The following is a 12,823-nucleotide window of genomic DNA, read 5'->3' as shown; positions in this document are numbered from 1 at the left end:
TGGCAAGGAAACAGTCGCTCCCCCTACTCTGGAGGACCTTCCAGCCCAGTCCAAAGGGAGGACGCTCCCGCCCTCCCCTCGGGGCGTGGTCCGGACCAGCCCCGCCCCCTCCTGGCCTCGCCTCCTCGCGCCCAGCTCTGGGGTCTTTTTTTTTTCCGTCTCCCGCCTCCTTCCCCTCTTTTGTCGCTGCTGATTGGCTGACCTTTCGGTGACGTCACGGGATCAGTTTTTTTTTTTTTCCCCGGGGGCGCGCTCCTGTACCGGTCCGGCCCCGGGCGGGGAAAGGGTCGAGAAACCCCGCGCTAAGGGGCCGGTGGCAGCGGGGGCAATGCCGAAGCGATGCTGCCCCTTTGGGGATGCGACCCCGCTGCAACTCAAGGTCAGGGTCGGCCCGAAGGAGCTGAGCCGAGGCGTCTTCGGAGAGCGCTATACGCGGGAGATCTTTGGTGAGGGCCGCGAGGCGGGGCGAGGGAGCAGAGGAGCAGTGGAGTCAGGGGGAGGGGCTCGAGAGCAAAGGAGAAGGACCAGGGGAGGGGGAGCTAGAGGAGGGGTATGAGAGAAGGGGAGGGGGACCAGGAGGAGGGGCTCGAGAGCGGAGGAGAAGGACCAGGGGAGGGGGAGCTAGAGGAGGGGCATGAGAGAAGGGGAGGAGGAGCTAGAGGGAAGAGAATAGAACTAGGTCGAGAAGGGGGTGTATCGGGGAGGAGGACACCTAAAAGAGAAGCCGGGGGTAGGCAAAGGTGCCATAGCCAAATGAACTTTCTAATTGGGACCTCCATTAACACATCGTAACTCTAGGATGCCACTGCCCCAGTACTGTTGTGAACTACAGTTGTCTCTCTTGAATTGTGAATTCCTCAGTGCAAGAACCTCTGTGTTATCTAAACTTTGTGTCTTTTCCAGTAGTCAGTTGTTAAACATTTATAAGGCTTGGGAACACAGTGTTAAGTGCCAAGGACACAAAGAAAGCCCGTCCCCCAGCAAAACCGAAAACTAAACCAAAAACAGTTCGTGCTCCCTAGGAGCTCGCAATCTAATAGGGGGAGACCTCATGCGAAGAACTGGGCCATTGTCAGGCGAGGGCTTAGCGATTACTCGAGTACTGTGTGCCAGGCACCATGCTAAGTGATACAAAGCCAAAAAAAAGAAAGTCTTTTCTCTCAAGGAACTTAGATTCCACTGCAGAAATGCAAGGTGTGTGCAAGTGAATACAAAGTAATTTCTAGGAGTATGAGGAGGAGGGGAAATAGGGAGAGGCCTATTTTTTTTTTTAATATAAATGTATTTATTTTAGTTTTCAACATTCACTTCCACAAGATTTTGAGTTCCAAATTTTCACCCCTCCCCCACGCCAAGATGGCATGCATTCTGAATATCCCTTCCCCTAGTCTGTCCTCTCTTCTATCTCTCCCCCCTTCTCTTATCCCCTTCCCCTTCTATTTTCCTATAGGAGAGGCCTGTTATTGAAAGTGGTTTCTGAGGTGTGCTTTGAAAGGAGTTAGGGACACTAAGGCTGAGGTTGAGATGGAATGCATTCCAGATGTGGAAGTCATCCTGTGGAAACCAGCAGCCATGGATCAGTTGGTCAGTATGCATTTATTAAATGCCTACTATAAGCCAGACACTGTGCTAAGCAATAGGCATACAAAGACAAAAGTGAAATTGGCCCCACCCTTGGGTGCTTACGTTCTAATGGGAAAACATGAACACATAAAAATAATTACAAAATACAAAGTGTCCCAAAAGTCTTTACTGCAGTTTTAAGCGAAGCTTAAAAGACTTTTGAGACACCTTTATAAAAAAAAGTAAATTCAATGCAATTTTGATGGTAGGAGTGGCACTGGCAGCTGAAGGGCATCATTTGAGCTGAGCTAAGAAGGAAACTAAGACTTCTGTGAAGTGGAGAACAGAGTACATTGAGGGGTGAGTTTATAAATCTAGAAAGGTAGGCTAATTTGTGAAGGGCTTTAAATTTAAACAGGTGAGTTTGTATTGTTTTCCCAGAGGCAATGGAGAGCCACTGAACTTTTTTGAGCAGAGGAATTAAGATATACTCAGACCAGGTTTTTGTTGTTGTTTGTTTTTTAGTCTTTTTTGGTCATGTCCAACTCTTCATGACCCCTTTTTAAGAGTCTCATAGCCATTTCCTTCTCCAGCTCATTTTGCAGATGAGGAAACTGAGGCAAACAGGGTTAAGTGATTTGTCCAGGGTCACATAGCTAGTAAGTGTCTAAGGCTAGATTTGAACTCAGGTCTTCCCGACTCCAGATCTGTCAGTCTATATGCTGTGCCACCTAGCTGCCTTTAGGGATATCGTTTTAATAGCTGTGTGGAAAATTCACTGGAAGAAAGAGAGAGATTTGGGACAGGGAGCCCACTTAGGCTACTGTAGTGGTCCATGTAAGAGGTAATGAAGGCCTTAACTGGTGGAGAAAGGGATAGATTTGAGAGGTGTGGGAGGGGAAGGATTGACAAGGTAAGGCAACTGATTGAATATGAATATAGAGGATAACTGAGAGTGAGGAATTGAATGTGATTCTGAGTTTATGAACTTGAGTGGCTGGAAGAATGGTGCTACCTTAACAGAAATAAGGAAGTAAGGATGTAGACTGAGTTGAGGAGAAGCTAATTGGGTATAATTTGGATATATTAGGTTCCAGCTGCCTGTGACATTCATTTGGAAAGGTTCACTGGGCAGTTGGCGTTACAGAACTGGAGCTCAGGAGAGAGACAAGGGCTGGACAAGTAGGTGTTGGGAGTCATCTGCATGGGGATGATAACAGGAGCTGATGAGATCAACAAGAAAGTGAATTTAGAGAGAAGAGGACCCAAGACAGCACTGGGGTACATCCATAGTTAGGGGGTAGGAACTACATGGTCTAATAAAAGAAAATGAGAGGCTGGATCATCAGGAGAGAGGAGGAGGAGAGGTCAGTCAACAGTGTCCTGATAAGGATAAAGACTGAGGAAACACAGATTTGAGGGGTTAGGAGGTCATTGGTATTGGGGAGGAACTTCAGTGCAGTAGTGAAATCAGAAGACAGATTTCTAAGGGTTGAGAGATGAATGAGAGGGAAGGAAATAGACAGTGAGTATAAGCGGCTTTTTCTAGGAGTTTGACTGAGCGGAAAGAGAGAGAATATGATAGTTTGAAGGACAGTCAGGTGACTTTTTTTTTTAAAAAGATAGAGGCTTAGGCACGTTTGTAGGAAGCTAGTAGATAGGAAGACGTCGAAAAGTAAAGAGGGGTTGATTGTGGGGGCACTCTGCTGGAAGAGACGGGAGGATACAAGTCGAAGAGATAGCTAGCTTCCTCTTCAACAGAGACTGTAGATCAGAACGTATCAGGGTCTTTTGGGGTCTGAACAGAATTGGGATTCTGGCTATGTGACCTTGAACAGGTTTCTTCTCCCTTCTGGGGCGATTTCCGCAGCTCTAAAGGGGGAAGGGGGTGGGGAATGATTGGACCAGATAATTGCTAAGAGGGCAAAACCACATGTAAACATGTATCCTTCCACCTACCTGTGACAGAGCTCTGCGCATAACATAACCATGCGATAAATGTTTGTTGTTTTGATTGAGAGCAGAGCGCACGAGGGCAATCTCTGTTGCCTCCTGCCCACTAGGCCCAAAGTCAAGCACTAACTTTAGTTTCAGGGTCACTTCTGGATGAGTCTTATCCCTTGTGATCGTGAGCGCAGGCCCGCTGGCACCACTTATGAGGTTAGCCTGGTCCCTGGGGATCTAGTGGCCAGGCAGTTACTGACCCAGACACTGAGCCTCTGATCTCTGCCATCCCTAGATCATATCATCATCCACATCCACCCCCCACCCCCCTTTACATGGATGTTTCCGCTTTTTTCTGTATATTCTGTCTTAGTGGTGTCGTCAGCTCCCTGGGAATCGATTGTGATTTTTATGCCACTGATTCCCAGTTCTACATTCCCTCATCTCTCTCCTGGACTCTAGGCTTGCATTATTTCATCACCAATGGGCTACAGGGACCCCACTTGAGTGTACCATAGGCATCTTAAACTTAATATAACCAGAACAGGACTCATCCATCTCTGCTCCCCAGCATCCCCCAGCCTTTCTGCCTTCTAAACTTCCCTATCACTGTAGAGGTCACCCGCATCTTCTAATCACCCAGGCTGGAAACCGATGTCATACTCAGTTCTTCACTCTCATTCATCCATTCTATTGCTAAATCTTTTTTGTTTCTGCCTTGACAACATCTCTAATGTACATCCCTTTCTCTTCACTCACATAGCTGCTACCCTAGTTCATGGCGGCATCACTCTCTCCCTGGACTATTGCAGTAGCCTTCTAATGGTCTCCCTGAGCAGCCAAAGTGCTCTTCCTAAAGCATAGATCTGACCATATCACTTTCCGCCCTGCCCCCCTCTTAACCCCCCCCCAAATCCTCCTTCCTATTAATTAAACTCCAGTGATTCCCTGCTATCTCCAGGATTAAATACAGGGTCCTCTGGTATTTAAAAGTCTTTACAGCCTGACCACTTCCTCCCTTCTCAGCCTTCTTCTTAAGACAAGTTAAAGGGAGTGGGAGCATAGGTAACCAGATATAGGCACGATGGAGAAATCCAGGAGAGTAGAGCCTGGTAGGAAGTGAAGATGGGACTGACCTGGACAGTCATGCCTATGGAAGTTCTGGGAGGAGCTCTCAGCTCCCCACCCTCTAATCAGAGGGAGGGAGAGGGCCCAGAAGCAGAAGGAACTGACTAGGTCTGAGTTCCAGGCCTAATGTGATCTTGTATGATGAAGATGTCCTGGAGCATAATGAGGTCGAGAGAGGAGCTGGGTGCGTGCCCCATCCCTGTGCCTTTGCCCAGACTGTTGCCCTTGTCTGGAATGCTCTCTCTTCTCCTTCACCCCTCAGAATCAGTGGTGTCCTGCAAGACTGGGCTCAAAAGCCACTTTCTGCAGAAGGCCTCTCCTGGTTCCCTAAGCTCCTAGACATCCTCTCTAATGTTATTTTCCCTTTTGAGTGTTTGTTTACATGTTGTCTCCCACCATTAGAATGTAGGCTTCTGGAAAGCAGGGACTTTTTAAAAATTTATCTTTCTTTGTATCCCTAGGCCTTAGTACAGTGTCTGGCACATAGTAGGTGCTTAATAAATGGCTTCCAATTCAAGTTTGTAACCTTAGAGCAGGGGTTCTTAACCTGGAGTTCATGAACATATATACATATATATATATTATATATATGTATGTAGAGATAGATAACTTTCTCAGTATAACTAATTTCCTTTGTAATCCTATGCATTTTATCTTTTTCATTTAGAAACATTCTAAGATGGGGTCCATGGGACAAAAAAGAAGTTAAGAATCCCTGCCTTATTAGAGTCATCTTCAGCTCATCATCTCTCTCACTTCCCTTCTTTCCAGTATCTAATCAGTTGGCTGAGTCTTACTGATTTACCTTCACTATATCACTCTCATATGACCCTTGCTCTCCACTTATGCCCTCACCAGCCCTAACCTGGACTATTACAATAGCCTTCTAACTGACCTCCCAACAGTCAGTATCTCTAAGCTCCAAACCATTCTCCACACAACTGTCAAATTAATATCCTAAATCAGAGGTGTCAGAATGTGCAGTGACAGCCCATGACACTCCCAAGTTTGGCATGACCCATATTAAAATGTAATTGGGAAGTATTTAGCAAAATAAATAAAAATGCAATAAAACAGAGATGATATTAATATATGGTTTTCCAAGTCAATGTGTGGCCTGCAGGGCTTCTTATGTATGGATTAGTGGTCCCCAGTTCTATTCAAGTTTGATGCCTCTGTCCTATAGCATAGTTCCAAGCCTGCTACTCCTGTGCTCAAAAGGCTTCAATAAGCCTCCTCTTTCTCCTAGGTTAAAATACAAACTCCTCTGTTTGACATTTAAAACCTTTCACATTCTGTCCCCGAACTCTCTTTCTAAACTGAATTCACATTACCCTCCCTCCCACACTCCATGTTCCAACTGAATTCACCTACTTGCTGTGCTCCTTACGTGACATTCCATCTCTGATTGCACAGCCTGTCTGTCTGCCTGTACCTCATGCCCAGAATACTCAGTCTCTTCAACCTCATCTCTTGGAATTCCCATGTTCTTCAGGTTTCAGGTCAGATGCTGCCTTCTACAAGAGGCTTTACCCAGTTCACCCTGCTGTGTTCTTCCTCTTTACCAGCCCCCCAACCGTGATAGGTATTCTATACATGTATCATTTCTATTTGTACATATTCAGCCAGATTCTCAGTCACATTTCTAGTTTTTGATCATCTCCTGATCTTGGAATGAAATCAAATTATAAAATATTGGGTGCTTCCTATATGACCATAGCTGTTGTGGGGAATACTGAATGGGAACCAAGCTTTTTTATTGGGGAGTTAAGATTAATGCACAGGAATACACAAGTGTTTACGCGTAGGTGTTAAATTATCTATTTCAGGCTCTGAGTGCTATAAAGAGAGGTCAGTTGTGAACTATTGTTTGTAAAAATGTTGTGAAGAAATTAGAAATCTCCTTCTCCCTTGCCTTCTAAGACCTTGCTTTTCTGTCTTTCTTGTTTTAGCTTCACTGGCTCAAGTTCCTACTACCCATTAATATAGGTTTTCTCCATAAATTAGAGTGGTTAGCCTGCTCTTAGCTTCTACATTCTTGTGAATTCATTATGTAGGCTTATTTTGAGGAGCTCATCTACTCAGACAGTTTTGCTAATCTTGTGTGGGGGAAGACAGAAGGCGCATAATAGCAGCTTGTGGAATGAATGTTTTCTGATAGTGTTTCCCAGGCCTGGAATTCATTTCTTCTTCACCTTCAACTACTTGTGGTTTCCTTCAGAGCCCAGCTCAATGATTGTCTTTTCCCTGAGGCCTTTCCCAATTTCCCCAACTGTTAGTGCCCCCTCTAGGTTATCTTGTATTTCTGTATTTATTTTGCATGTTCTCACACATGTACATGTCTTGTAGTTGTGCCCAGTAGATATAAGCCTGCTTGAGGAGCAGGGACTGTTTCTTTGTTGTCTTTTATCCACAGAGCCTAGCACGGAGTAGCTGCTTGATAAATACGTGTGGATTGATGAGGCTTGAGAAGTACTTCTCAAGCCTTAACTTCTGTCTTCCGTGTAACAGTGTTCCCTGGCGGCTGGGTCTTTCTGCCCTTCAAAATTAGTGAAGTTAGTTTGGGGAGGAAGAGAGAAAATGAGTGTCACAGCGATGTCCTGAAGTGCCCTTCTCCAGTTCTGTTGTCGGGTTAGGATTCCTGTTTTCTTTGTCTAGGACCGGCTTCAAGGGCCTGTGCAAGGACCACACCCTCTGTGAAGCTTTTTCAGATCCCCCAGGCAGGAAGAACACTCCTTCCTTTCATGGCCTTTTATTTACTCATTTCCCCCCCCCATAAATTTCTTGAAGTCTGGAGCTTATTCCATTTTTGTCTTCCTTCTCTTTTTTTCTTCTTTTAACACGCTGCTCCCCTCGCTGCTTTTCCAGAGAAGACCAAGCGGCTCTTGTTCCGGGGAGCCCAAGCTTACATGGACCACATGTGGGATGAGAGCTGTGCCACGGGCCGCCTTCCAGGGTCAGCCAAGCACGGTCAGGAATCCCCACGGGCAGTGTGTGCCCTGAGCGGGCAGATGCTGATTGGGCAGGATGGGAAGCTGCTCCGGAGGTGTGCACAGGCCACAAATGATACAGGTACCTAAACTAAGCAGCTGACAGCAGAAGCGTCCTCGATTCAGGTTGTAGCATAGATCTTTAGCCAGGGTGCCTTCTTCTCATGAAATTCATAACCAGTTATCCACAGGTACTTAAACTTCATGAAGATTTTCTTGGTTTCAGTTAAAAAAAAAACACAGATGGCTTTGTTTTACAAATTGGGCCAATATAAGAGAGCTGTCTTGTTCTCTCAGGAAGACAAAAAGCTTTGACTCCAGTTACAAGTTTAAATTTGAAACTAGGTGAAACAACTTTTGACTGATAATGATAAGCTAAATATTAGATCTGAGTCTTTCTGCAGCCAGTCAAACTCTTAAAGCATCTCTAATGCACACAATTTATTAGCACCTCAGTCCGTATTTGAGGCATTCTCTCATATAATAACAAAGGAGCAAAGAAATCATCTTGAGGATTGAAAAAATTGGTATGGGGAAAAAAAAAAAAGAAAAAAGTGGTACGGAACAGTAGGGAACATGGAGCTTCATGGAACTGTGGGCTCCAGTGTAGACTCCATAACTGATAGCAAGAGAAGCCCCCCAAGGCAAAGTACACAATTTTAATATGAATTGGAAAAAAAACTACTTTTTATTCTCTGGGTATCCAGTTACCTGAAGAGGTAGAGGAAGGCAAGTGGAAACCTGGCAATGGGGTCAGTTTGGACATGGCAGAAAGCTTCTAGCACTTCTGTGCGGCCAAATCAGTGAACCACAGGCACTTGGTTTTCCAAACAGACTCATCAGAGGGAATGTCCAAAGCCTGCTCTTCCTGTGTAAGGACTGTCCGTGGGAAAGAGGCCTGTAGCCAGTGTGACCGTTTCCTGTGTCAGAGCTGCATCAAAATCTGCTATGGTTGCAACACCATGCTGTGCTCGCTGTGTGCTGTTGTGAAGTAAGTGGCCCAGAAGGTCGTGTTGGAAAAGAAAGCTGACGAAGTCTGGAATCACTATGGTGGGCTGCGGGTGCTCTTGGGGAAGGTTCTCTATTAACTGGGGTGGGAAACATTGTCAGCAAGTCGGCACTCTCCCCCTTCTGCCATATCGCTCTTTCCAGCAGCTGCTGAGTCCATAGGTCCCAAAACTAAAGCCAGAGGAGACCTTAGAGGTCATCCAGTCTGATCCCCTCCTCTTACAGTTGAGAGAGGACCAGAGACATAGAGTGATTTGCCAGAGGTCTCACAGGTAGGAAGTAAAGAGCTGAATTCACACCCGAGTCCTCTGACTCCAAATCTGTGCCAGTTTTAAAATATTAACTATTATAGGATCACAGAATGTCAGAGCTAGAAGGGACCTTAGAGATCAACTAATTCAAGGGTTCTTAACCTTTTTTGGGGCCTAGACCCTTTTGGCTATCTAGTGAGGTCCATAGATTGCTTCTCAGAAGAATGTTTTTAAGTGTGTAAAATAAAATACATTGGGTTACTAAGGAAAGCAATTCCTCATCCAAGTTCATAGATCCCCTAAAATCCATGTATAGACTCCTTTGGGGTTGAGAACCCCAGGCCTGGTCCAGGCCCTTCATTTTACAAATGAGAACAGTCATCCCTAGAAAGGGGACATGACTGGCCCAAGATGTCACGGCAGTTTAGTTGCAAAGCCCAAGACTAGAATCCAGGTTACCTGAACTCCAAGCCTGGTCTCTTTCCACTGCAACATGGTTTCTCCTCTGGGAAACAGGCTTACCTAACAGATTTTCTTGTCTTCTCTTCCTCCATGGTGTTCTCCCCAGTTACAGTGACATTGGTGAGAGTGCACTCTGCAGGGGCTGCTCCATGTTTGAAGCCTGATGCTCTGCCTCTCCTGGCTGGGAGGCCTGTACACCTTGGCCGTCTCCATCTGCACAACTGACACTAGTGTGTAGATGGAAGAACTACAAGATTTCTAGGATTTTGTGGCTTGTATGTTTTATATTTTGTATTCTAAATAGAATAAGTAACAGAGCTGAATAAAACCTTTTTATATTTGGATGACTGGGCACCTTTTTATTATTAGTATGAAGGGTGTGAAATCCCAGGCCATTTGAAGCTCATTATTATGAAGGATATTGCAAGAATATCCTGGGCCTGTGAAGTGATTCATTGAAAAGTTTGCTACTTTATAATGTCTAAAATGTAGAAATTTTTTAAACCTAAATCATTTGAATAGTTTATTTAAAAGTGATCATATTTGTGGGTTCCCTCTAGGATACTAATTTTTGCTTTTCCTGTCCAAAAGTAAGTTATCAAACATTTATTAAGTGCCCACTGTGTGCCACGTACTGCACTGTCCTAAGTTCTGGGGATACGGTGAAATACTTCAAGGCGCTCACAGTCTGATGGGGAAGACAGCATGCAAACAACTGCGTGCAGACAAGACAGAGACAGGATAAATTGAAGGTAATCTTGGAGGGGAAGCATTGGAATTAAAGGGGACTGGGAAAAGCTTCTCGTAGAAGGTAGCATTCTGGCTTGAGGAAGTAAGGAAAGCCTGGAAAGTGGAGGTAAGAAGGGAGAGGCTTCCAGGTATAGAGGATAGCCAGTGAAAAGGCAGGTTCAAGAGATGGAATATTGTGCGAGGAACAGCAAAGAAACCAGTGTAAATGAATCATAGAATTGTTGGAGGGGTGTAAGAAGACCAGAAAGGTGAGAAGGGGCCAGATTATCAATGGCTTTAAAGCCAAAGTCCTGGAGGTAATAATGGAGTCACTGGAGTTTATTACTAGGTGGGTGGGTAGCGCTGTGCTCAGATCTGTTCTTCAGGAAGATCATTTCGATAGCTGAATGGAAGAAGGACTGGAGGAGAGGCAGGGATGAACCAGCGCTGTTACAGTATTGTCTGCACGTGAAGCAATGAGGGTGTGAACCCGAAGGGAGATGTTGAAAATCATTGTAGCAGCAGACTGAGAGACACAGCAGCCCTCACACGAGTTAGGGCGTTTTACTCCTCCTTTAAATGTTGAACCACATCATAATGTCATATTTTAGGTAGATGACTCTGAAGATACCTTATAACTATTACTTCACACCTGGATTCCCTAGTAATCTCCTGGGTAGCCTCCCTGACCTCTGGTATTTCCCTTTTTAAAAATAAGTATACAAATTTTCAGTGATATTTATGTCACCAAATTTTACCCAGTGTCCATTCCTTTACTGTCCCAGAGAGCTGTTCCATGTAATAATTTTTTTAAAGACAAAAAAAAAGTCTGCAAAAGTCTGAAAGCACATAAAATGCAAACACCAAGTAGATCTCCCACTTCTGTGAAAGGGTGGGGGCAGGGGCATGTCTTCTCCTATCGTTTTGGAGCCGTGTTTGTTCTTTGTGATTTTGTGATATTCACTTTCAGTTTTGTGTGTGTGTGTGTGTGTGTGTGTGTGTTTCTTTCCGTTTTGTTTTCTTTACCATGCTTACTTATTTCCTTCTAAGTGCATACAGATCTTTCTATGCTTCTCAGCATTCATTCTGTTTGTTCTTTCTTGTAGCTCAGTAGCATTCCCATTACATATTTATCTACCACAGTTTGTTTAGACATTCTCCAATTGATGAGCATCTACTTTATTTCCAATTCTTTGCTATTATAAAACGTGCTAATATAAATATTTTTGAGTTTATGGCAACTTTGTTATAAATGGTCTTGTTGGGGTATAAGTCTAATTAATTAGTAGCATCTCTGGATTAAATGATACTGACATTTTAGCACCTTGTATAATTCTAAATTGCTTTCCAAAATGGTTGTACTGATTCACAGTTCCACCAAAAATGCATTAGTATGCCTATCTACCCACAATCCTCCAGCGTTAACTATTCCCATCTTTTGTCATCTTTGTCAGTTTGAAGGGTGTGAGATGAAACTTCAGTGTTGTTTGATTTGTATTTCTCTTATTAATGACTTAGAACAGAGGTATTATACACCAAGCCACAAGCAGCCCACGACACTCCAAAGTCACAGTGTAGCCTGCAAAGATCCCTGTGACTGGTTAAGTGGCTTCCCATTCTATTTGAGTTTGTGACCACTGATCTAGAGTATACTTTCATATGGTTGTGAGTATACTTGCATATGCAAGCTATTGCTTGCAAGTCTTTTTTAAAGAAGTATTTTTTTATATTCTATGTGTGCTTATCTATTGGGGAATGGCTTATGGGGCTAGTGAAGGTGGAGAATGGGTCCAGCTGAGATGGCTGCCCAGCATCTCCCTGCACCAGTGCCCCAGCTAGTCACCTCACCCAACCCAGTGGTAGGGGGAGGGAGGCAGCAGCAGTGGGACTTAAGAAGGGAGAAGATCATTTGTAAGAAGCCCATTGTCAGCAAGAATACCATAGAAAAATCAGCAGAGCTGTTAATAAAGATACAAACACCAAGGAGGAAAAATAAACAAGAAGCCATCTCAGTATCATCACCTAGCTATCTTTCCACTTAGAAACAAAGGTGATTTTGTTGAAATATTCTGAGGAAAGTAAGGAGAATCAACAAATTCTTCAAGACTTCACAAGAAATGACAACAAGACACCTCCAAAAACTCCCAGGATGTTCAGGAGAGCAATCAAAAAATTAAGTAAAAGTGCCAAAGAAATGAAGAAATGTGTTAGAACTCTTAAAGAGGAAATCAAGAGAGCCAGTCTCAAAACTAGGAAGGTATGGGTTTAAGTCTCATCTCTGAAACATACTGACTGGGGCCCTGGACACATTACCCTCCCCTGCGCTTCAGTTTCCTCACCTATAAAATGGGGATCATATTAGCTGAGGTAAATAGTAAGGCAGCTGGATGGTACAGTGGCTGGAGTGCCAGGCCTGGAGTCAGGGAGACCTGAGTTCAAATTTCACCTCAGACTGTAGCTTTTTGACCCTGGGCAAGGCACTTAACTTGTTTCTCTCGGTGTCCTCAATTTTAAAATGGGGAAAATAATAGCTTCTGCCTCTCAGGGTTATTGTGAGAACCAAATGGATAATATGTGTAAAAAGTGCTTAATAGTGCCTGGCACATAATAGATACTATATATGTGTTTATTCCCATCCTCCCTTCCCCCAGTGCCACCTACTTCCCAAGGTTGTTGTAAGGATAAAATGAAGTGACATTTGTAAAGTACTTTGCAAACCTTAAATCATTGTATAAATGATAGCTATTG

At 44.2% G+C, this 12,823-nt stretch overlaps 1 protein-coding gene across 2 annotated transcripts; it reads left to right on the top strand.

The window, feature by feature from the left end:
• The first annotated feature begins 221 nt into the window (after positions 1-221).
• On the top strand, positions 222-9,690 carry SIVA1 (SIVA1 apoptosis inducing factor). Of its 2 annotated transcripts, none has more exons than XM_020979482.2 (4): positions 222-446; positions 7,504-7,707; positions 8,460-8,616; positions 9,453-9,690. In XM_020979482.2, the coding sequence occupies exons 1-4, from the start codon at positions 329-331 to the stop codon at positions 9,508-9,510; spliced, it is 537 nt and encodes a 178-aa protein (XP_020835141.1). In that variant the 5' UTR covers positions 222-328; the 3' UTR covers positions 9,511-9,690. The 2 variants fall into 2 exon arrangements, with proteins under 2 accessions (XP_020835141.1, XP_078006510.1); XM_078150384.1 differs by lacking the exon at positions 222-446 and adding an exon at positions 1,485-1,584.
• Positions 9,691-12,823: the final 3,133 nt, after the last annotated feature.

This window comes from Phascolarctos cinereus, unplaced genomic scaffold, assembly GCF_003287225.1.
Source record: "Phascolarctos cinereus isolate Bilbo 61053 unplaced genomic scaffold, phaCin_HiC Scaffold_2;HRSCAF=192, whole genome shotgun sequence".
Classification (NCBI taxonomy): Eukaryota; Metazoa; Chordata; class Mammalia; order Diprotodontia; family Phascolarctidae; genus Phascolarctos; species Phascolarctos cinereus.
The sequence above is the reverse complement of the archived record's forward strand: the minus strand, read 5'-3'. Positions and strand labels throughout refer to the sequence as shown.